The sequence below is a fragment of the Apus apus genome, chromosome 16, assembly GCF_020740795.1.
Source record: "Apus apus isolate bApuApu2 chromosome 16, bApuApu2.pri.cur, whole genome shotgun sequence".
Lineage (NCBI taxonomy): Eukaryota > Metazoa > Chordata > Aves > Apodiformes > Apodidae > Apus > Apus apus.
Window position 1 is genome coordinate 12,183,684 of NC_067297.1, and position 23,492 is coordinate 12,207,175.

Genomic DNA, 23,492 nt, shown 5'->3' on the forward strand with positions numbered 1-23,492 from the left:
AGTGGTAACCCCCTATAACCTCACTGAACCAGTGGTTTGTATCACATCACTACAGTGCTCACAACCAAATATACCAAGGAAATATCATGTTCACATTTTAAAATTAAAAAAAAATAATTTACCCCAGTAGCACAACTAACACAGCAACTCTCAGTCTTACATCATTTGATAGGAATTAGGCAGAGCACTGCAGAGAAATAGAACAAGAAACCCAACATTATGCAGTCCCCTATCTGAAAGCAGACACTCCAGGCAAAAACTCTCCTCTCTTATCCTCTCCATTGATCTCCATCACTTGGTCCCTAAAAGTCCCAGGAAACAAGGTTCCATTAAGATCAGTGGGAGCTCCCAAAATGAGAACAGCAACACACCAAAATTAGCCAGGCAGCTATGCAGCCCCAGCACAACTCCCTGCAAAAAAAATTTACCAGTCAGATTTTAATAGCCTGTCATTCTCCTTGATATAAAGACTATCTGCTGCCTTCTGGCTCCATTACACAATGATTCATCAAACACTACCTGGCATGGCAGAGGTGACCTAAGAGCGCACGCTTGTAATAAGCAGAATCCTACTGATAACCACTGATACAGCATTTGCAGCACTTTGAATCCTCGCAAAGAGCTGCCTAGAGTCTAGCACATAACAACCCTTTCCATCCACTTTCCAAAAACATTCATCTGAGAAAAGTCATTATTTCTGCAGTTGACTGGAAACAAGAACTTCGGAGCATTCTCACGTTACCATACGAACCACCACAGACCAACAAGAGTATTTTGTTAGACTGTGGCTCCTTCTTCAGCTCTCAAGAAATGAAGAGAGATCAGAATGCACATTTCCATGTCAAAGGCCCCAAAGTGCATTATAAAGAAGGTAAGAAAAATAAAGTAAAACTAACAGCTTACTCCTTGGTGGAACACTGCCAACTCTGAGGTGAAACACAACTGCTATAAAATAACATGCTGCAACACTAGTGAGAAGTTTGAAGAGCAACCAGAAAGGAACACCATGTCCAGTTGAAACTCGGTCTGGATTTTGATCATAGGAATGCCTAATAAATCAGCATTGCAGGAGTTTTCTACAATGTCTAATGGCACTCCATTAGTCAATTTTCAGAAATAATAAAAGCACAGTGACTTCTCAGGCCATTATTTTATGGACTATGTAGTGGTCTATTACTGAGATCACTATTGCTAGATGTAAAAAATTTACAAAAGGCACTCAAAATGGTCCAGATACTTGAGGACATGATTTGTGCTCCCTCACGAGCAGAGCCCTCTAAACTACCAGTTCACACACATCACAACATCTCATATCTTCAATGGACTCAAAGCTACAAATTTGGAAAGCCTACAGTAAGAACATCCATGCAGAGTCAACCCAAAAACTATACCTGCTCATGAGTCTACTGCTTCTGACCAGCAGCAGAGGCTCAGAAAAAGACTCTAAGACACAGAGATGATTAGAGGAACCCTTGTGAGTACTGGACATCTCCTTCCAAAGGAGCCAGAACCAGTATGCTTGCAAACTTTCTTAGACCAACCATGCTGCAAACCCTGGAACTAAACTGTATCCATAGTAAGTGTGGCAACTTCCTTGGAGGTCAGCAGGCCTGGTCTTCATAATAAGAGAAGAAAATCCAGGTTTAACCATATTCTGGCAGACTACATTATCAGTAGTAATCCAGAACTGGCTCAAGTTCACCTTTTCAAGACACATAATGATTACACTCTAGTTCACACAAATAAGAGACATTTTGTGTATACTTAGTTTTGACCTTGGATTTAGGTAACAACTGTGATGTTTAGGGGTACAAAAGAAAAACTAATGTGGTGTTCAGAGAATAGAGATGGAAGGGAATTTGATGCATAACACAGCACTTGAAAAAACAAGTGCAAGGATAGAAATAAGAGATGGTTTACAGAGCATAAAAACTGTAGTGGGAGGTGAAGAGCAAGAGCAAAGAGAAAAGGTTCCAGTGAAATTATGCAGTGATGTAAAGGGAGAAAAATACTAAGTAAAAGGAGATGCTCTAAAGATGAGAACACTGGGTAGCACATTGGCATTAATGTAGTGAGCAGTATTTCAAACAGGCTGTAGGGGAGCAATCAGGATGTAACAGAACAAGTGGCTGCATACGAGCCAGGAATGTGTGCCTACAGTCATCCTGAGCTGTGGAAATCTGAGAGATGCTGCCCAAACACTGGTTCTCCATGTCCCTAGCATAACAATGAGAGATATCTACACTACTTCTCCATAACACCACCACAATGGACTCCAAACACTTCACACATCCCTCCCTGAAAGTCATCACTGGACACACAGAGTATGGAAGAAAGCTACAGCACAAGTAATACTGAACAAGCTCTAGATTAATTGTGACTGATAACATTTTGTTGTTTCCCTACTGAGACAATAACTGAGCACTGAGATGATGCTTTCCCTCTTCCAGATCATTGCTGTTTAGACCTGAAAATACTAGCACACTCTGTAAAGAATGTCCTTTCCACCTGGGTCAGATATGCAGCATCCACTGTCCACTACTGGGTCAGATGTGTCACCCTGACCAAATGTCATCCATGCTGAACACTTAACCATATAGAGACTAAACATGGCTCATGGTAACATACCCAGCACAAACACCCTAGGGCTGCAGCATTCTTTATCAATGTCTTCCTGCACGAGGACAAGTTCTCTGCAATCCTGGGAAAACAAGCCAGATTTCTACAGAAAAAAAAAATCATTCACCAATACTGGTGGCAACTATAGCTCCCTCCCCTCTTGAACGTTCAGCTGGCTTTGTTTCTTGAATCTACACCTGGCCATAACCCTCAGCATGGCCCAATGTGGTGCAATTATGGCAATATCAGTGTAGACAATTATACTAGTGGAAAAGGCCACGTTCCTAGCTGATTCTACCACTTCACCACAGACTTCAGATTTGATCATCCTTGTCTCACCAGTGGGAATCGCTGAAGTGGGAGGCGAGAACCTGTAACAGGGCCTTGCCTGTTTGGAGAAGTCCTATGGGGCCACCAAGAGTGCAGCCTGGCTCAACCCAAGGCCCCAGATACACAGTATCCCTCAGGATCCCAGCATACCTCCACCCAACCCCATGCTTAGGAGGGACTCCTAAAATGCTGCAGGATGCACCTTGGCCCGTAACAACTCACTATGCTGACAATACTTTGCTCAGTTTCTCCTTGATACAACAGCTGTGATGGTGCCTCTCCATGTTTTGTGAGGTTAGAAGCACAGGTAGAAATTAACTGGTTTAAACTCTAAAGGGGTGATGGCACTGATGGAAAAGAAAATATCTGGAGGGTCTGATCAGCACTGTAATTATGCTCTCTGTAAGAATTATTCCCATGCTTGTTCAAGTGGCTTGTACTTTCAGGGATTACTGGATCTACTGCTCATCCTAGATTCTCATAGAAAACTTCCATCTTCCACAAGCCTATGATCTCACTCCTTCACATGTGTCTCATTCCAAGTCTCCTCTACTTACTTCATTTTTACTGCTGTGGTATAATAGCATTTTGAGAACCACCTCCCAAAAAATGACTTGAAAACAGAAGCTGAGCAGGGTATTTTACAAAAAATACTTGCTGACATCTTCTCCACTCCCAGTTTGGTTGAGCACCAGCTGAATCACTCTACACTTTCTGCAACCAGACCTGTAACTAGAAGGTATTTTGCTCGTGGATGAGTTGAAGCTGGTCAAGAGTTGATAAGGCTCCATTGAAAGTATGGGACACACTGGCTGTGAACACTATGAACACTTAGGAAGTTCAGACAAAACACATTCAAACATTAACTAATGGGATACGAGCCCAAACCAGAGCAAAGAGGTCACAGGAACTGACCTGTTTTACACAGCTATGCTCAGTGCACTGACCTGGAACAGCCTTTAATTAGGCATTTCCATACTCTTAAAGCAAACACAGAAATAGTGCTCTTTCACATAAATAAGAGATTTGCAAATAAGTTTCCCAAACAAAACCCAGCAGAGTAAAAAACCTTGAATCCATGAGGTGTTTACAGAGAAATTATTCATACATGCCTTTCAAATACAGCATGGAGCCTAACATGCCTGAGGTATTGGCTTTTCTGTGCTTTGGGCTTCCCTAAAAAAGCAGAAACTATAGTAAAAAAAACACATTTGGAATCACTTCACTTCAGCCACCATGTTACAGTGGTGTCCTGTACAAGCTCCCACAACTTGCTGTACTCTGACTGCTGAGTATGACTAAACTAACATACAGAAAGTCTTATTCGTGGGAGGCTGCTCACAGGGGAATGAAGACAAATATGAAGATGCAGGAACGGGATCTAAGCAAACAGCACAGGCACACTCAAACACCCAGCTCAAACAGTAACAGCACATTCTGACCTGTTTCAAGGGAAGACCTAATTCCTTTAATGGATTAACTCCTCCACCCTCCAAGTCATTTTACCTGCCATCTCCCAGGCTGATTCTCACCACATACTTACAAATGCGCGAATCTGTGGCCTTCAACTGATACTAACAGTGCTCCCTAGCTGGCAAGACGACTGTCACTGTCTTTGCACGACCTGCATTCTCTCTGTCTGCAGGATTAAAAAATAATAATCTTATCTCCAGAGAGTAATTCTAGAGCTGAAAAAATTACCAACCTGTCTTTCTGTCATGTAGAGAGGCTACCTGTATTTATTTCCCTGGTAATGCTAGACAGAGGCAATGTGTTACATTATTATAAACCAGTTTACGATCCCATAATAGTCAAAGAAAGCAAAGTCTGGTAGCGTGGTGAACGCAGAGTGTTACAGATTGCACCATCCATAATCCAACTTAGGCAGGAGCAGAAAGGGCTGAAGCCATCAGCCTTCAAAGTAGCAACTATTTGGTTGCATGAATCCTGCAACACAGCTACTGAGGTGGACAGCAGTGGAAAAATTAAGTGTGGCTGGGCTGCTGGAAGATACCCAGATTCAGCACAATCTCCATCAGCAGAAATTCTGAAGAGTTGGCAATAAAATGAAGCAACCCTGAGGGAACACAGTGCCTGCTCTTCCATGTACTGGAATCTCCACTGAGCCCCATCAAGGATCCACCTCTGGCTACAGACAGAGGTAAAGAATTAGGTTACTGAGCTGCAGGTGAAACCTGCCAGAAGAGATCACAAAACCAAAAAAATATTTTCCCAAGAAAGCTAACAACAGCAGAAGTCACCACTTCTCATCAGAGTCCTACTGGACTGACTGCCCCAGAGACCCAAGTCCTCTCTCCCTTCACCAGGTAAAAGTGATCACTGCACACACTTGTTCACAGTACATTTTTCATCAGTCTGGATCGGTCAATTTCTGGAAAACTAAGTGCATTCAGTCCCTATCCCTTCTTTTGTCACAGCAAATAAAGACACCAACATAGGGTTTAGACACGAAGCACCATTTTACAGAGACCTGTTAGTCAAACACAGTTGCAGTGAGTCCAAAAACAGTTAGTTAGCAAGTGATACCTGATGGAATGAAGAAGGTATAGCCTTGTTTCAGCTCAATTCTTTGGCATCGTTCCACCCTGTCTCCCAGAAAGATATCACTTTGCTTTCCTGAAAGAACCCATTCTTCATAAAGTTCTAGATTCTGCAGAGTAGGCGGAATCAGCCAGAAGATCTAAAAATAAAACAAAGATTTAACTATTACCAGCAGTCAACAAAAATAAATAGCTGAGAGATTCTACCAAAGTTATATCATGTGTTAGACAAACAAACACGTAAAACCATGCCTATTTTCTGCATAAAACACATTTTCCAGGTGTTGTACCCAGAGGCACACAGGAGACAGCAGTAGCAATTAGTCCATGTGCTGGAAGTTCCATGTGCCAAGGTAACTAAGTTGTCATCTCTCTTTCATGAAACATCTTCCTCAGAACACGTTTGCAGTTGTCTTTCAGTTGAAAACAGTGCGTTGTTATAATACAACTTCACTGGAATACACACAACAGCCTCTGTACCACACAGATGTTGTGTTATTTCAGCTCCCACCATACACTCTCTATACTAGAACCAGGAAAGCAACGCAGTAAAGATGCTCCTGTATCCCATAATATTTCAGCTCCAGCATAGTGTGCATGTGCACACTAAGGGAACATGGAATCTCCAAAAGGAAACAGAAGCTCTAGCTACAGAAGGAGACTTGTGAGGGCACTCTGACCCAACAAGGATACACACAGTCAGATACTCGCTGCAAGGCACTTCTACCCTGCAGAACAGCAAGCCTAAAAGCACCAGCAAACAACACATTTGTTACTTTAAGTAAATCACTCATTTGTTTGATAAAGGTGAATGGTGTCCTTCTAGCCCAGCAATCTCCAGGTATATCAACAAAGCCAGCTGAAGTAGACGGATCACTACCCTCCTCAAAAAAAGAAAAAATAATAAAGAAAAATAAAACAACACCCCCACCATCCCTGTAAGAGGCACAGAGAAATAAAAACAAGTATCAAACAAGGTTCACCTACCTTCCCCCCACGGAAAACATGATACCACACTGAAGTGCCACCAAAATCAATATGAAAATCAGTGAAGCATCCTTTCACACTCATCAAACAGTACCTGTAAGAAGAGACAAGGATTAAAAAAAAAAACAAAACCAACAGTCTGAAAGAGTATTTTTCACACCTTAATTTGCAGAGATTAACTGCATGCGTGATACTGCTTCTACCAATTAAGTTTCTGCATTTATAGTCCTGGGATTTGTCTCATGAAGTAACTGTAACTAGGTTTCTGCTGAAAAATGTGTATCTCCACGTTTGAGTTTGCCATTCATACAACTAGAACAAAAGCCTTCAGAGTTAAGGAATGGAAAAACATTAAAAGTTACACTGTCCAGAAATATTTCTGATGCCACTGACAGTCCCCAAGCTCTCCTTTACCACTTGAGAGACATAATGTTCACCAAAAGTTGTACACAAATTACTTCAAAGTTTTGAAAAATCTAGTTTGCTTATAAACTCTCTCTGAATGTTCTTCACCTACTTGCTACTAATGCCATTTTTGCAAGAATTTGGGGACAGAAATCTCATTTGGCAAATTAACTCCTTTTTGTTCACATTTCTAAGCATTTCCGCATCCAAACACATAAAGGAACCAGCTGGCAGCATCACCAAGTATCAAACCCTCTATTCCTGTGCTGTCTTGATTCAAGATTTTCAAAGCAGTTTACAGTCAGCATCGCTGGAAAGAGACACAAGAGCTCTCATCTCACTGCATGAATCTCAAGCCTCCAACCACCATCTGTAACCAATGGCCGAATTACAGCCGCCCTCCTCACTACAGGCACCTTTGCAAACGCAGGAAACACACACCACTTAACCCACTAACCTCTTTTCCTTGTTCCGGTCTCCGTTTCATGGTCTTTTTTTTAAGATTTTTTTTTTGCTGCGCCCCCCCCCCCCCCCTTATTTTTTTTTTCTCTTTTTTGGAGGAGGAGGAGTGTTATGGAAACAGTACCAGAATGGGATTGTTAAAAAAAATATCTAAAATGAAGAAATCAGGTTTCATTGAACAGTGTCTCTCATCACATTCAGGTAGGGAGAATCTCAGCAGTATGCAGACGGCGTGCAAAAGTCCCTCTAGATGATAGGCTGGAAAGGACCTTACCATGTGTCTGCAGAAGGCTGGCAAATCAGAGAGACTATAGGTACATAAGAGCCCGCTGCCTAGCAACCACATCCCGAGCCGGAGTTGACAGAATGAGACGCAATGCTGTCATGAAGACAGTCAATTTGTGGGCTTCAAAAAAGGTCCTGCGCCTTCATCTCACAATTAAAACCTCTCCTTCTGCAATTACACGTCTCTCCTCTTGCACACTCTTTTTTAATTTTTTTTTTTTAATTTTTTTTTTTTAATCCTTCAGAAGCAGGAAGAGAGCTTTTTCTGCCCCTGGGGTATTTCAGATGCTTCAAAAATCACAGCTAGCCAAGAAGCTGTCTAGACTCTCAATATGCTCCCTTTCAAAATATGAGTCCTTCCCTCCCAAATACATCTTTTTTTTAATTATTTCTCCTTTTATGTTTTCTCTACCAAGACATTGTTGATTACAAGTCAGATACAATTTAAAAACAATAAAAGAAGCCCAGAAAGGAAGTTGCCTTTCCTCCAGCCAAACTGCAAAAAGGCACGATTGAATAATTGCTCATAAAACAAAACAAAAACCCCAACACGGAAATTCTCCGTTTGTGGGCAGTGTTGAGAAGCAGAGGTTCATGTTGTTTTAAAGTAAAAAAAACTCAAATCTTTAAGGAATCAATTATTTGCAGTTTCCAAAAAGGTCAGATGTAAAACACATCACACAAACCAAAATTATCTAAGGCAGGGCTACCTACTCATGCTAAGATATTCTTGAAGAGCATAAATGGCCTAAGCATCAGCCAGTTTTACTTATTCCTCAGAAATCAATAATCTAAACTCGAAGCTGCCGATCTGTTTGTATTCAGAGAGGAAATAACACGATTGAATTCTCTGTCAAACCAAAGTGCTTAAAATTCGGTTTGGTGAGAAAACACTAGGGCAGATGCAACTGTAAACATGCAACTCTTTTTCCTCGTTTTTCCCCATTTTCCCTCTGTTTTCTTTAAACTCCTGGAAACACAACAATTTCCTTTCCAATAAAGGTGGTGTTAGTCAAAGAGCTACACATGGTGATTTATAAAACCTACAAAGCATGTGGAAAAAAACCCAACAAACCCACGTATTTTCTTTCCATCCACAAACGAGCCATTCCATGTTTCATTTCTGCTGTTTATCTTACAGGGCCGCTTTTGTCCAAGCCAAAGAGCTACCAAAAAGGCTCAGGAGCCTGGAAAAAAAAGCCATCTTCCCCCATATAGCAATCTCCCTTGTTGCCAGAGCCTGGCACAATGCCTTTGCATTGACCTCTACAGCTTCCTCTTCCAATGTACACCGCAGTCACATGGTCCCAGCGCAGCTCCATGCCACAGCTAATCTTATACACCGCTCAGCTCCAACCTCAGCAAGCAGCTTCTCATCACTAACAGCTGCTAATTCGGGAACGACTCAACTTTTCAGGTTTTTCCATTCATTTATTAAAAAATAATAATAATTTAAAAAGCGCCGTATCACAGTATCCACGTTGAAAGAAAGCTTGAAACTACATCCCACTGCGTGCTCTGGTCGCAGCTCTCTGCCTTGAAGCAGTCTGGGCCGGAGCAGGTAAAGTGGGTTGCAGGAACACAACCCCAAGCAGGGCATGGAGAGATGATCTGACCAGAGTAACACCCTGAAAAAACAGGCAATGCAAAAGATGCCCCAACTTTAGTATTTTTTTCACAACTGCTACCACATCCAATCCCTGCACACTCCACTTCATCTCCCTGCACAGCCTCAGTTAGGGCTTTAAAACATGCAGCTGCTTGTAATCTGTTGTAGGGGAGCTTCCCTTCCCCACTGAAGAGTTTGTTTTATGCTCTCCACAAGCCTACAATCGTTCCAGTTCATATATTGTTATTTTGGAGAAAGGATTTGTGGTGTGGGGCGAAGGGGAACTTTCTCTCAAAAAATCTGGGAAAATTTGTTAAGAGAAATGATGCGAAGAAATATGGAGTAACCTGCAAACTCACAGGAAAGAACAAACACAGAGATCTCCCCCAAAAAAATGAGAGTGAGATGATACAAATTAAGCTAAACCACTAAGCAAACAGAGCTGGGAACACAGAAACAACACAGAGACGCGGCTCCATAAGCCAGCGCGGATCCCACACTCCCACAAACCCACAATGCACTCGCCACGCAGAGCTACAAACCCGCAAGCAAAGAGAGAAAACAAAGACAGCGACAGACACGCCGGGATGCGAAGGCACACGGGCAGGGGAAGGCAGAGGCACAACGTACATGCACATGAACTCGGGGAGACGCGAGCAGAGGCAGCATTACCCTGAGCTTAGCTCCTTTTCTCTCGCAATAGGTACAGCGCACCATACGGCTCTATTCCCTCTGGCATTGCAAGGGCTCCCCTGCCACTGAGCTCAGCCCATAAACCACTCCCAAACCCCAGCAGAGGCTTCTGTTTTTTGTTCGGGCCAATGAGAAAAGTATAGCTCACTCTTCCTTCCTCCCAGGAGCAGCGCCGGCTGGTTGAAATCCCTAAGCCTGAAACCGAATACCACAAACCCATGAGCCAACTGCAAGTGCCAAACCGGGGAGAAGGAGCAGGCCCAGCTCTGCGCGTTCGCTGCCTGGCTCTCCTCTCTCCCAGGCGGGAGAGCTGCTCCCGGGCATCCGACGAGGGAGGCTGCGGCGGTCCCCGGCGGCATCCCGGCACCCCGGGGGGTCCCCTTCTCCCAGGCCTCGCCTCACAGCATCTGGAAGCGGGAGCTGGAAGGACGCAGCGGGAAACAATAGCTACCTTCGGGCGACTCCTCAACGCTAACGGCCTGACCCGCACTGAGCAACGCTTCCACACTGGGGCCCTGTAACTGAAAGCCACGAATTACGGCCGCAAGACAAAAGAAGCCATTGTCACCCGGGAGACACGGGGCCAGCCCGCCCGGCCCGTCTGCCGCCCCACCCCCGCCCGCCGCAGCCGGCGGACCCCGCCGCGGGGAGGGACCGGCCTCTCCGCCGCAGCGAAGGCCCCAGGGCTTCTCCTCAGGGAGGGCCCCGGCTCCCCCCCTCAGGACAGACCCTCGGCATCTCCTCAGGGAGAGCCTCCGCAGCACCCACCTCCGGCCTCCCGAGCCGGCTCTGCCCACCGAGGGGCCCCCCGCAGCCCAGGCCGGGGGGGGCTGCATGAGCGCGGACCGGCCTCCCCCACCTTCCCGCAGCACAAACGCACCGGGCCCCGTTCCCCCCCCTCAGGAGCGGGGCAGCCCGGCGGTGGTAACCAGCGCTTCCAGTAAAAAGACAGTTGAGCGCTTCCAGGCTGAAGTAAACGCAAACCACCACCTATCAAGCCCGAATAGTAACTAATCATTAAACACGGTGCGTGCACCAGGCACTTCAAAAGCACATGAAAGACCCGGTTCCTGCCCTGAGGGGTTACGATCTGAGTCAGTCACACAAAAACAAGAGCCGAGGCAAGAGAAAGCCTATTTTCCGGGATGCACCTCAGTCTGCACCAGAGATTTTGTGAAGCAACCGCAAATTACACTCACAGATCACGCTGGGACCAAAGTAAGTGGCAACACTTTCCTCATCCCCATCCTTGCCCCAGTCCCACCCGAGGTGAAGCACCAAGCTCCAGTGTGCCTGGGGTGGGTTCACACCTGAGCACCCCATGGGCACTCCACAGGGGAAGTGTTATTTACCTTCCAGCCGCCAGATTTTGGCATGAACAGCCCACGAAGTTGAACAGCAGAACTGCACCCAGCTGCCATCTCAGGCTGCCTGCAAACCTCTTTGCTGCGGCCTATGTTCAGCTACAGCCAGGAAGGTCACCTTTGAACTTTAAGAATGAAGAGGCCTCTTGGTTTTTTTGTTGGGTTGCCTTTTTTTTTTTTTGTTAACGGGAAGCTTAAATTTCTGAGAAGGCGCCTGTTGCCGCAAGGAAACCAACCAAGCTGCCAACTCACAGCGAGCCAGGCCTGTCTGCCCCTGGAATAGCATTTTGGTATTGGTGAGAACAGGACTGGTGTCTCCATTCTTGGGACATGGCTGTTCAGCTCCAGGCTCACCACAAACCATTTTAAGCACTGGTGATTATTTCAGTTACACGTGTGATGCTGCCAGTCCTCCAAGATCTACACAAAGGAGTATTTGAGACTGACTTGAAGACATTAAATTTTATTTACCTTGCTAGCTTGGAAAGTTTTAATGAGAACTTGTACTTATTGGCCTAATTTTCTTGTACTTAATTCTAGTTACAGAGTGGTTTTGTACCAAAAGCAATTCACAAATGACATACCAAGTGCATACAAGTATCTCACATGCATAAAACAGCACCGGGCTGTGTTGTGGGGCCTGGGAGCTCCCTCCCTTCAAAAAGCAATCTGTCTCCAGAGGAACACACTTAGACCACAGCTCAGCAGAGCATTTTAGCATCTGTTTAAATCCAACCCTACTTAGGAAAGGAATGAACAGAAAGGAATGGGTGGCTGAATAACAGCCTAGAAGGAAAATAGGGTTGACTGACTACATAGCAACAGCAGCATCCTTTGGTGAACAGGCAGGTGTTTTACACAAGACACTCCGTCCTTAATCAAAAGACAGCAGCAATATAAAAACCTATTCTAGCAGTGCTTAGCCATTTTAAGTAATAGAATTCTGACGGCAGAAAGGGTGTTGCAGTGACTGAAGTTTTAATTTTCATTTGTTCCATAGCACAAACTTTATCAAGTTGCTAGAATTGCCTGTTACTGTTTTCTACAGCCATCGTGTCCCAGCACACTTGCTGTTTCACTGCCGCCGCTTTGCGAATAATGTCACATGGCCACAAACACAAAACCTAATAGAAAGAATAATAATTTCAGCCAGGTGATCTGTTTTGATAAATGAGAAATCAAATTAGTACCTTTTTTTGGTCGGTTCAGGGTCATCTGATTGCTTCAGTTCTGGTTGAATTTAAACAGAGAACTAAATATGAACTTGTTTTTTTCCTGCCTGAAAACGGTGATGATGCACTGTGATGAAAGGAAACAGTTCTGAGCTCTGGTCAGGTTCCTTTTGTCAGTTTCCTACCCTTAGGATCTGCAGTACCACAGATATCTGAGGTGATACAAGAAGCCTTTGCCCCTAAAAGCTGGTGTTACAAGGACCCAGCCTATTTTTCCTGCCCTGGCTCCCAGTTACACAGCACCCTTCCCTCTTTCAACCAAGCTCCCATGTTTGTGAGCCCCTCTGCAGGAACTTGCACCCAGGGATGTGAAGGAAGGGAGGCAAGAGGAGGCTTCCTCGGGAGCAACGGATGTCAGTTATCAAAATAAGTTGAAATAAATACAATTTTGGGGGACAAAAAAAAAAAAACAAAAAACACTAAAAGAGAATAAGGAGACATGCAGAATAAGAATATGGCTTATGTAACACTTGAACAGCAAGAATTAAGAGAAAAACATGTCCCAAAGAGTCAACAACCTGTCCTTGAGACACAGGCCTGCAAGGCAGATAAAAGGGATGGAAGGGAATACTCCCCACAACTTATCTTGGTTTATAGCCTTGAGCACTAGGTAGAAAACACTAAGTGAACTCACCCTATTAACATCAGTATATTAATGTATATCAGTATATTAATGCACTATTAGCATACTAAATATCTCCCATAGGCTAGAGGGACCCCTACTAACAAAAAGCCCCCCACTCTTTGAGCATGCATAGTGACATTTTTAAGCACTGCCCCTTTAAATGGAATCAAAGAACTAGTTAATCAATCCCAGAGATGGGTGATAGAATATAATTAATTTTACATGCTTCTGTGTATAAAAGTAGCCCTTGTGTTTCAGGAAGCTTGCTTTGTGGAATACCACCCTCCTCCTTTTTCTGTGCAGAACTGGATATTAAAGCAAGTCTCCTGACTCAGTGTGTGGGGATGGGCAGTGTTGCACATGGGGTGACAGACCCGCCCCTTTTAGGGACAACACAGTGAGCTGCTCACTCTGCTCACCCAGTGCCTCGTGCCCTGCACCTCATGTGAGCTGCAGAAGGGGTTTGTCCATGATCCCAGGGCTATGTTGTGAGTTTTTTTTCCACAATTCTGCACTGCCCTCCACTTGACACAAGCATTTATACAGCCATGTGGTGGCTCGGATGGCCTGAAAAGGAACCAATTTTTCTTTATTTCTGAGGCAGTTTTCTGCCAGACCAGTCCAGTTTACTCTGCAGCTGCACAATGGCACGTTCTAGCAATGAGGGACAATGTGGGCATGGGATTGTTTTTTCAGGGGCAATGCCAACTTGTATCAGTTTGAAATTTGTCACACTACAACCTCAGCTAGCCATCCCCTTCATTTCTCATGTTGTCTTACTGCTTAAGAGGTAGTACTTGGAAAGTTTGTTTTACACAAGCCACTTCCCCACTTAGTTCAGTCCTCTAGGGCTCCTGTGAGGTAAGTAGTCATTTACTTACAGACAGAAAAATAATGTCATTACCCACTTTTTTTTTTCTTTTTTTTTTTTTTCCCCAAAAAGTTAATGGTGCAAGTCCAAGTGAAAGCCAGGGCAGTCTCCAGCGTGCGTAGTGCTCCTGGTAACCGAAGCAGCGCAGCAGATGGAGTGTTCTCTAACTTCACTCCCAGCACGGAACTTGACGTGCAGGAGCCAAGACAGACATTTGTGTCTGGTAATGCCATCTGTGTCTGCAAAACCACAAGGCTCTCACTGGAGTGCTTTTTGTTTGTAGGGAACACGTTAATGGTGGGTATCGCCTACTGCAGACTCTTAGCATTATGAGACTGGTAAGAACAAGAATGAAACAGAACGATCCCATTTCTGAGCAACAACATTCATTAATAAAGTATATTAATATTGACAAGTCACATAAAAGAATGGGCAGCATGAAACAACTGACAGCCCTGACATTTAGCTCCACAATTGAACACGATCTCTTTAATAAGGGCTCATACCCTCTGGGTACTTGCAGCAATTGCTGGGACTAGTATCTATCAGGAAAGGATCCATCTGAATTTCCAAAGATGGAGCAAGCTAATATCTTGAGGAGTTCATATTTAAACTGGACAAGTTTATGGAAGGGAAATCTCTTGAGAACCACTCAGCACACAGAAACCACTTCCACCTCTAGATAGCCCCTGACTGAACTGCAGACAGGGGAAGTTCAGAAGATCATTTCAAGGGGCAGCATCATTTTATGCTCACATTGTTCTTACACTCCTCCCAGGGCATCTCTAACAACAGTCAAGAGCAGACAGGTTACTGAGCACCACAGATCTTTGTTCTGATCCAGTACAACTTCTCTTGTGCTCCTAGACTATTGATGTTTGTTGCTTCTTCAGACTGAGGAGGGTTTTGTGCCAACAGTGCTGCAAATCAGCTTTCTCTAGCCTTTACACTAGATGATGCTCACTAGCAACATCCTCACCCTCATCACTCCAGCCACATCACCCTTGCCTTTAACTCTCTCACATGGTAACTCCTTTTCCCTACATCAAACTCTATTGTCACATTTCAAGCACTTACAGGCTTGCACTCTTTGGCTTCCCTCTACCTATCACATCTGCTCGTTTATCAAGCTGTCAACCTCCACCTTCACTTTGCCAATGACAGCAACCTCAGTGGCTCTGTGGCTGTTTCTTCATCAGGCATCTCCTTCCTTTCAACCAGGCCATCCCCCACACACGGGAAAAGCTCCATGTCAAAATCTGTCGAATTGCTTCTTCTCTAAAATCCCTCTTTGAAACCTACCATCTGGCATTTCATGATGCAACTAGTGAACTGCAATAATATACTCTGCTTTTTCTGCTAAATTCTTTTAGTCATGTTGCTACCTTATCCTTTAAGCTATCTCTGCCTTGCTTTGTTTACTTGCTGCATTTTTTTCAGTAGCTGGAGTGTGCCTGTTGTAAGAAAGGAATCACTTTACTTCTTACCTTGTACAAGCCACGAATCCTGAAGCCCTAAATCATGACTCGGTTTCTTAGCTTTAGTGTATTATCAATAGTGTTATTAAGTGGACTAACCACCTGGGAAGCAAGATGCCTGGGTTCTGTTTTCTGCCCTGCTACTGGCTTATTGTGCAACCTTAAGCAAGTCACTTAGGACTTTTCCAAAGACATATGTGAAATTTGGCACTCCTATCCATATCTGGTTACCCTAAGAAGCAGCTTACTTTTTTTCAGAGGATAAAGTACCTTCACCTTCCACTGAAATCAATGGTGCTGAGCATATTATAGGACCAGTCCCCACAGGGGCTCTTATAAAGACCTTTACCTTCCAAAATCCTTATTTTTACAGACAAGAGTAAATGCTGCATACCACTTTCTCACTGGCCACTCCTTTTTATATGGTAGCACCAATGTATTTTAGACATTTTGGAAACAGTTCTGAGTGGCCTGCAGCACACTGGAGGTCAATTCAACAGCAGAGCCTGGGATGTCACCAGCATTAGATCTGGCCAACATGAGAGGTCTCTCAAACAGAGACAGCAGAAAAGGGCTTCCAAGATTAGATGGTGTTCATCAAGCTTACAGGTCAATAACTATTACCTCATTAACAGCAATCCCTATCTCAGTTGAACTAACTCCCGTGAAACTTAAAATGCCCATTTTCAGGCCTGCAAAGTAGTTTCTTTTTCCAAACATTGTATAAAATCATTCTCAAGGAAGATAGTCAAATAGAAGCAGCAGTGAGGTGAGGTTATGCTAACAAAACGTGCCCAAAAACTAGAGCTGAGATGGGCAGAAGCAGGACAAATTCAAACCTGCCCCAAGTGCGTCCACTCAACCAAGAAACACAGCCTACATAGTCCATCCAATATTTGATCTTGCTGTGGAAAGAGTGAACAGAAAAGTAAACTGGAGTGAAGGGCCATAACAGAGTTTTTGGGAAGACACAAACCTATTAGAGGAGGATTTCAAGTTCACATCAGAAAACATCTCTCAGCTATTAACTTTTCAGTCATTAGTAGTTTAAAACCTGGGAAGGATCTGAACCCAGCCTAGAGAAGAGCTCTGACTATCCTGTCTGAACTGTATGACCTGTCTGGATCCTGTGAAATTATTTCTTTGAGTAGTGCTTTTGGAAAATTTACTATTTAAGCTCACTCTTGCCACTTTCAAAACAGAGTTGCCCAGAACTGAAAAATAAAAATGCATTTTTGAAAAGGATTTGATTCAAGATTGTATTCAGCAAACTGTAACTTATTTCTCAATTAAAAATATTTATAATAAAGTGTGTTGATAACTTTACAATTTAGAACAGAATACTCCTCTCAAAGACTCCAACCACAGGCTTTAAGAACCTAGTAGGTATTACACAGCTCAAGCAGGTCAGGCAGACTAACCCCACTTCCTGCTCCCTGGAAAATAAATAAATCATTATTTCCTCTCCTACCAGCTTTGGAGTTCAGAAGGAATTAATCAAGGAGGTCCAGAATAGAACATTTTTAAAGACTTAAACAAACTTACTTTTTCACTTTGGGGTATTTCATCTCTGAAATAGCATTGGTTGCATCCGTCTGTCTTGCCTTCAGATGCTGTGGCCACATATTATCCACCCAGTCAACTAAGTCCACCTGAAAGCCCCACCAAAGTCAACTGTTAGTTACTGAACACACAGTAGGATGCATTTATTGCATTTATTAACAGTAAAATCAAACATAAAGGAGGTGATACTATTCCAATACCTTACATTTCAAGCAACGTTGTTCTGGCCAAATTCTCATTTGAGTAAGGACAATATTGCCTACTGTGCATTTCCTTCATTTTTCTACTTGGGTATAAATTGACCAAAGTTCTTGTCCAAAAGCCAAACTTTCAGTAAGTGTGCGCAGGAGAAAACAGCAAAAGCTGAGCAATTGGAAACCTACGGCCAGCAAGGTGAGGAAGAGACAGAAACTGGAGATGGTTCAGGGACACTGAAACACAGCTCCTGTGCTGGGTGCCAGAGCACTCACTGCAGTCTGCCCATGTCGGCCACAACAAGGACAAGCCTGTGACTCATTCCCTGCTCCATTTTACGATGGAGCCTGCGCTAGAGATCCAGAACACTCCCCTCTGCTTATGCAAGGGGATCACATGCGCCAGGTTTCAAAACACGGGAAAACAGCCCTCAACTGGGGCAGTCCCACAAGGCGGGCTGTAGTGCTGCGTTTGGCCACAGCGTGGCTGTACATCCCGACCCAGCTCCGAAAATCCTGATGTGTGGTGGATGAACCTCCATTTGTCGGTCAACAAGGACTGCCAGATCTCTCCCAGGCGTTGGAGACTAAGCTGTTCTCTAACTGTGTGCAGCAAGAATAGAGAGGTCCAATCCAGTCATGGACCCCACTTAGCCTCCTGACCACTACATCTTTTTTAAGGCCCACCTAAGAAGGTTGTTTGTATGAGTCAACTAAACTCTTTCCCCTGAGGATTTTAATATTATGGCAATTAGCGCATGAAAGTCTTGCAGATTGAAGCTGGCCCCTGTCTATTTCCCCATCTGCACCAGGTGCTGTTGATAACACATGGTACTTTGAGAAAAGGTAAAGGAGATAATGCAGGCAGTACAATAGTACCAATTCCATGAGTATCACAGTTGTATGTGAAAACAAAATTGATGGTTAGTGCCCTGATTCTGAAATAATCCCCACATCCTGATACTGCAACCTACAGTCTTTGCACAACAGGGAACATGAATCAAGTATTTCTGCCTCACGTGGGGTCAAAGAGCTCTGCAGAATTCAAGGAATCCACTTACACAAATGTAGTATTCAACTAGTATCTGATTTTACGTACTGGACTTTCTCTGAGCCCCCAGCACCTTCTATTCTATTTGCAAGTACTTAACAGGAATGCAAAGCTCTTTTTCAGTGAGATTTAAAAACTCCTGTAAAACAACTGTGCACTCAGGCCATGTTAAACCAATATGAAGTACTCATTTCTATGTGGTAACAGGTACCTAATTGCATTTTTCAGTCCTGAGCACCCAGGAAATTTGCACAGATGTTTTAAAAGCTCGTCAAGCATGAAGTGCTTGGGAAATGGGGATCAACTGAACACCAGAAACTCTCAGAGCACTTCCAAACTGCCCACTACTGTCTGAATGACAGCAAAAACCTGCAGAAATTTCTAAATATATGCTTAATATTAAATCTGTGATATGTGCATAACAGAACACAAAAGCCTCAAGAATTACTACAAATCAGCAATTAGAGCTGCCATCTATTTTCAACCTGTTCAAGCAGAAATGTGGTGGTTATATTGTCTGCATAGACAAGAGAAGTCTTCAGTGAAAAACTACTGGTATAACTAGAATAGCATGTAGAAATGAGAAGAGTGTCTGAGAACAAGACACCACAGAGCTAGTTTCACATTCAGCAGTGCCTTGAGCATCCAGGGCCACGAGAAGTTACAGAGGAAACAAGCAGCACAGGAGTTCTGCTTTCAGAAGTCCCTTTGTCCCCTGCTCAGACAGGACCAATACCCAAAGTCACTGCTGAGTGTCCTGAGGAGACACTCTGAAATCTCCAATGCCATTTCCTGCATCCCTGCGCATTAGAGTTGATGTGCTAATCCTCCCAAACACATGGCTACATTTTAGTGAGAAATGAAATCATCTTTATTAACAAGGTCAAGGTTTCACTGCCAGGGACTCCACTGGGAAATAAAATCACACGAGCTCTCTGCCTTTAGAAAATGTGTACAGATCCTCCCCCTACCTCTGACACTGCCAGTTCTGACATAGCAGTAATTATACTGATATAATTATGTATAAACCAATACATTTAATTAATGTGTTTTCAACTTTTTTAGTCTGGAGCCCCCTGAACATTTTCTAGTGAATAGGAGGGTTCATATATACGGAATTTTAGCTTCCTGATAATAGTTTTACATTTCCTCCTCCTTACAGGAGGAAAAATAATAGACAGGTATTTAATTTTGGATGGAATTTCCCCTAACTACCTGGAGAGGAACCTGGTATCTGTGCAAATTGCATGATTAAGAGCTCATCAGGTACCTGTACACTAAGTACAGGAGACCAGATTTCTGCTTAGGTGTGAATGAGATCCTAGCACTAAATGGACAGGAGCTGGAGGTACTTCACATCACCTTGTTTAAATTCCATGTTTTATTTCTTACAAAGCAACCAGCAGCTGGGAAGAAGCTGAAAATAAACCCCATCACCACAGGCTCCCTTACCACATTGGGGCGCTTGACAATGTTCTCCAGCTTGGTGTGACTGAACTCCAGGCTGATGACGTTGTAGAGTTTGTCTCGCTGGGCCTCTGGTGTTTCGTAGTACCTGACAAACTGAGACATGCTCATTTCAACACCTCTCTGTGTGTTCACATCCATCACGTCCACTATCCGTCGGCTTCCTGCAAACACAGAGACACTCTCAAACCCTTTGCTTTCTTTTTATATAATTATATATATTATTACATATAGGTATAAATTCTCAACTACTGCAGGAAAACTGTTATTAGAGGATGAGAGACCAGCATCAGTCAGTCCCTCCATGGGTCCTGAGCTGCCCAAGCAGTGAGCCAGGAACTATCTGCAAGTGGTCTTTGTGCCCAGCTTGACACTGAACAAGTCACTCGGTGTCTCTCTGCTTCAGAGAGATGGAGAGTTTCCTCCTTTGCATAGACTGACATGAGCAAGAGTACAGTAAAATCTATGAAGGAGCAATATAATATGGTAGCAGGGGGCATGCAAGACAAGCAGCTCTCCAAATCATACTCTGCAATTTTCTATCCGTGCATATGCCTCTCAAGATGCTTTTACTCATGTACACAAATTACCCATAAAGAACAAACTGCCTTGCATCACTGGATGCTGTAAACTGCTGAACACCTAGTGCAGATTGCTGAGTACTCTCAATTCCAGTCGTGGAGATGAAAGGACTAAATGCCATGGAAAAGTGAGCCCCCACTTTGGATCTCTCAACAAAAACTACAGGACATACTTTCAGCTCCTCGAGTGGCAGACATACAAGTCTCATTAACACCAGAATGTTGAACAGCAGTTTTAGTCGAGCTTTCAGCTTTACACAGATTAATCCACCATCTTCTCTTTGGCCAACTGGAAGGTTTCACCTCTACCAGCAATTTCATCATCCTAATTAGCAGTTCATTTGTGTGAGTGAACAGGAGCCCATGAGAGACATGCCTCATTTCCAGGAGAGAAGGATTCCAGCAAACAAACTTGCAGCGCTTCCAAAAAATCACTCCAAAACCATATTTACTGGCAAAGAAATAACTCAAAATAAATTGCATTAAAACAAAATGGAGGGCTGATCTATGCCATCAGAGGGCATTATTAATAATTACAGCACCTGGCCTATTGTGTGCTTGGGAGCAGTATTTCAGCAAGAATGATAGTTTGGATTGCATCACTCCATGACAAACATCCTTAGCCACTGATAGCAATGACAGTGACAGATGTGGTAATGATTCTGGAAAGGAACTCAAGACCATAAAGCTTTGTAATCAAAAAGAAAAATTTATGCAGTGTATATCTGGAATAGTCCCACTGGCCTGTCACTCAAACTCCTCACCACAAGGCCAGTGAACAGGATTAACAGGATTTTATCCTCAGACTGAGCTCGGGACAGTACATCTTGTTGCCACCTTGAGGCAGGATGGGGAGAAAGTTTAGTTATGTGTGAAAAAGCACAAGAACCCTCACATTTGTTATTTTCATGTTGGCAACAACATACATCAACTCTAGTTTGGGGTTAGGTTTGTTTTTTTGTTTGTTTGTTTGTTTTTCCTTTGTTATGATGCCTTGGGGGTTTTTTTGTTGTTTTTGTGGGGGTTTTTTAACTGTTGATTATTTGGGGGGAACAGTCTTTTTTCAACTCAACAGGCTAGCAACGGGGGAGAAGTCCTGTTAAATAGCCCCTGAACAAAAACTGGCCTGATTTTTGGCTTCCAGTGCCTGGGGATTAAAGCAGTGGCTACAGCCCACAGGGGTTAAATACACAGATACTGAAAAATTGTATTTGAAGGACTGTGTGGCAGAGTCTGGGATCTGTCATATTATAGTCAAGGTTTGATCTCAGCTTTGCTGGGAATGACCTGGTCCAGCCTCTCAATTATCCTTTCTGAAAGAAAAATGAGCAGTTACCTGATGAATTAAAAACATGAGGCCCAGTTCAACAGCAGGTTTGTTAAATGTACACGATTATCCATTGTGGGCAGAAGAGCTAAGATTTGAATTGATAGTCTCTTGACTTCCAAATTAAAGACTAATGTGAGGGGATGTTTTTCTCTTAAACCACAGTACTATGAAACAAGTCTGTACATAATGATTCCTGGAGTACTGCTCACAAAACTTGAGGCATATAATTGCAGGTTAACAGCCTCATGCTCGCTGCCCACTTCCTAGTGGGTCCAGCTTACTGCCAGCTTGATCTCTTCCTTCCTGAAAAGATTCAGGCTTTTCTTCTATTTCCTGCCCCTAGGAGAAGGTTAAAAAATATCATCCAGATGGGGAGACAGGTAAAGAACAAGGGAAGGAAGCTCACAGAAGCTCCAAAAAGTAGCAACAGGCTGAAAGATCTCAGGTCAGGCTGGGTTTCTGAACACCTCTGACATGCAATGTACTTGATGTACCATTTCTGTTCACCATTTCCCAGGTATTTTCTTGTCACCCTCCCACCCTGTGCTTTGAGAAGGGATTCCCCTCTACCAAGCCTGATGCAGCCCAGTGTCCCAGCAGGATCTCAGTGACCCTGGCAGCCTCTTGCCCTTGTACAGACCATATTCCCCACTTCAGCTCATCACTTGCTGCACATGGATTAGCACACACCCAGATCCCTAGCTGGCAAAGACATCTTTTACTGCTGACATGGGAAGCTCCAGTGCACCAGGCATCACCTCATCCTTGGCTCCCCAGGATTTTTTTCCCAGTGTAACTCTTGACTGGAGGACGCCTGGACAGTGTGGGATTACGAGGTGCTGTTTCCTCTCACGCAGCAGATGTGACTCAAAGGCAAAGTGGTGATGGTGAGCTCCACTGGAGAGGATTTCACAGCCTCAGGAAGAAACATCCTCCTCCATTGCTGCTTACTCATCAAGCACAAGTGAGTCCCCAAAGGATCACAAAGACAGTAACCAAGAAACAAGCTTGTGCCACCTTTAACATGAGGAACAGACAAAAGCAAGGAGAGGGAAGAATCAGTTGCAGGGATGAAAAATGGAAATTAGTCAGGAAGAGCTATTAAAGAATTATGCTTCATTTGAAACCTTAAAAAAAAAAAAAAGTTACTCCAGCCCACATATTAGTAAAATCCACAGTAAAATGAAGGAACAGAATAGCATATATAGTATCTGTTCCCTTTATCTAGAGGCCTAGTGACCCAGATGGTGTAAAGGTTTTGACACATTAAGTCCTACAACATTGCTATATGCTGCAATATCTTAATGTATTTATATAGAAATGAACACCTGGAGGAAAAGTTATTTGGACAGAGTCCCTGCCTCCCACTGTCCACCTGGTACAAGTTGCTTTGGTACAGAGACTTGCTCCTCTCTGTTCTGGGCTTCTTGAGAGCAACTGGAAGGCAAACCTTGTCCTCTCATCAGAAAGGAGTTGAAGCAAGAGGTGATCCATATAGGAAAGAAACAGGAACCACACATTAGAATATGAGAAATGCACAGGAGCTGTGAACTGGAGGTGAAAATTACACCCGTGTTTTCTAGGCTGTGGTGTGCTCTCCAGGGCTCCACCAAACAGGAAAGAAATGTCCGTTCTGTAACAATGATTATCAAGCCTGTCCATTAATAGGATAAAGTTACCTTGGGGAATTATTTTAACTCTTTGGACTGAATTAAGAACTGTGCTCAAGGTAGTACAGTGCAGCCAGCAGCCAACCTCAAATGCAGAGGGACAGGCCTGCCCGTC

The 23,492-nt window shown here is 43.7% G+C and overlaps 1 protein-coding gene across 2 annotated transcripts in view; it reads right to left on the reverse strand.

Annotated features, from left to right (window-relative positions):
- The window catches only part of KDM2B (lysine demethylase 2B), a 110,938-nt gene that overhangs the window by 64,647 nt on the left and 22,799 nt on the right, over positions 1-23,492 (reverse strand). For both annotated transcript variants that reach the window (XM_051634419.1, XM_051634418.1), the window contains exons 5-8: positions 19,782-19,960; positions 17,067-17,173; positions 6,498-6,591; positions 5,497-5,650 (exon numbers count right to left, since the gene is read on the reverse strand). In XM_051634419.1, the coding sequence (XP_051490379.1) occupies positions 5,497-5,650; positions 6,498-6,591; positions 17,067-17,173; positions 19,782-19,960 (534 nt within the window). The remainder of the gene's footprint in view (positions 1-5,496; positions 5,651-6,497; positions 6,592-17,066; positions 17,174-19,781; positions 19,961-23,492) is intronic.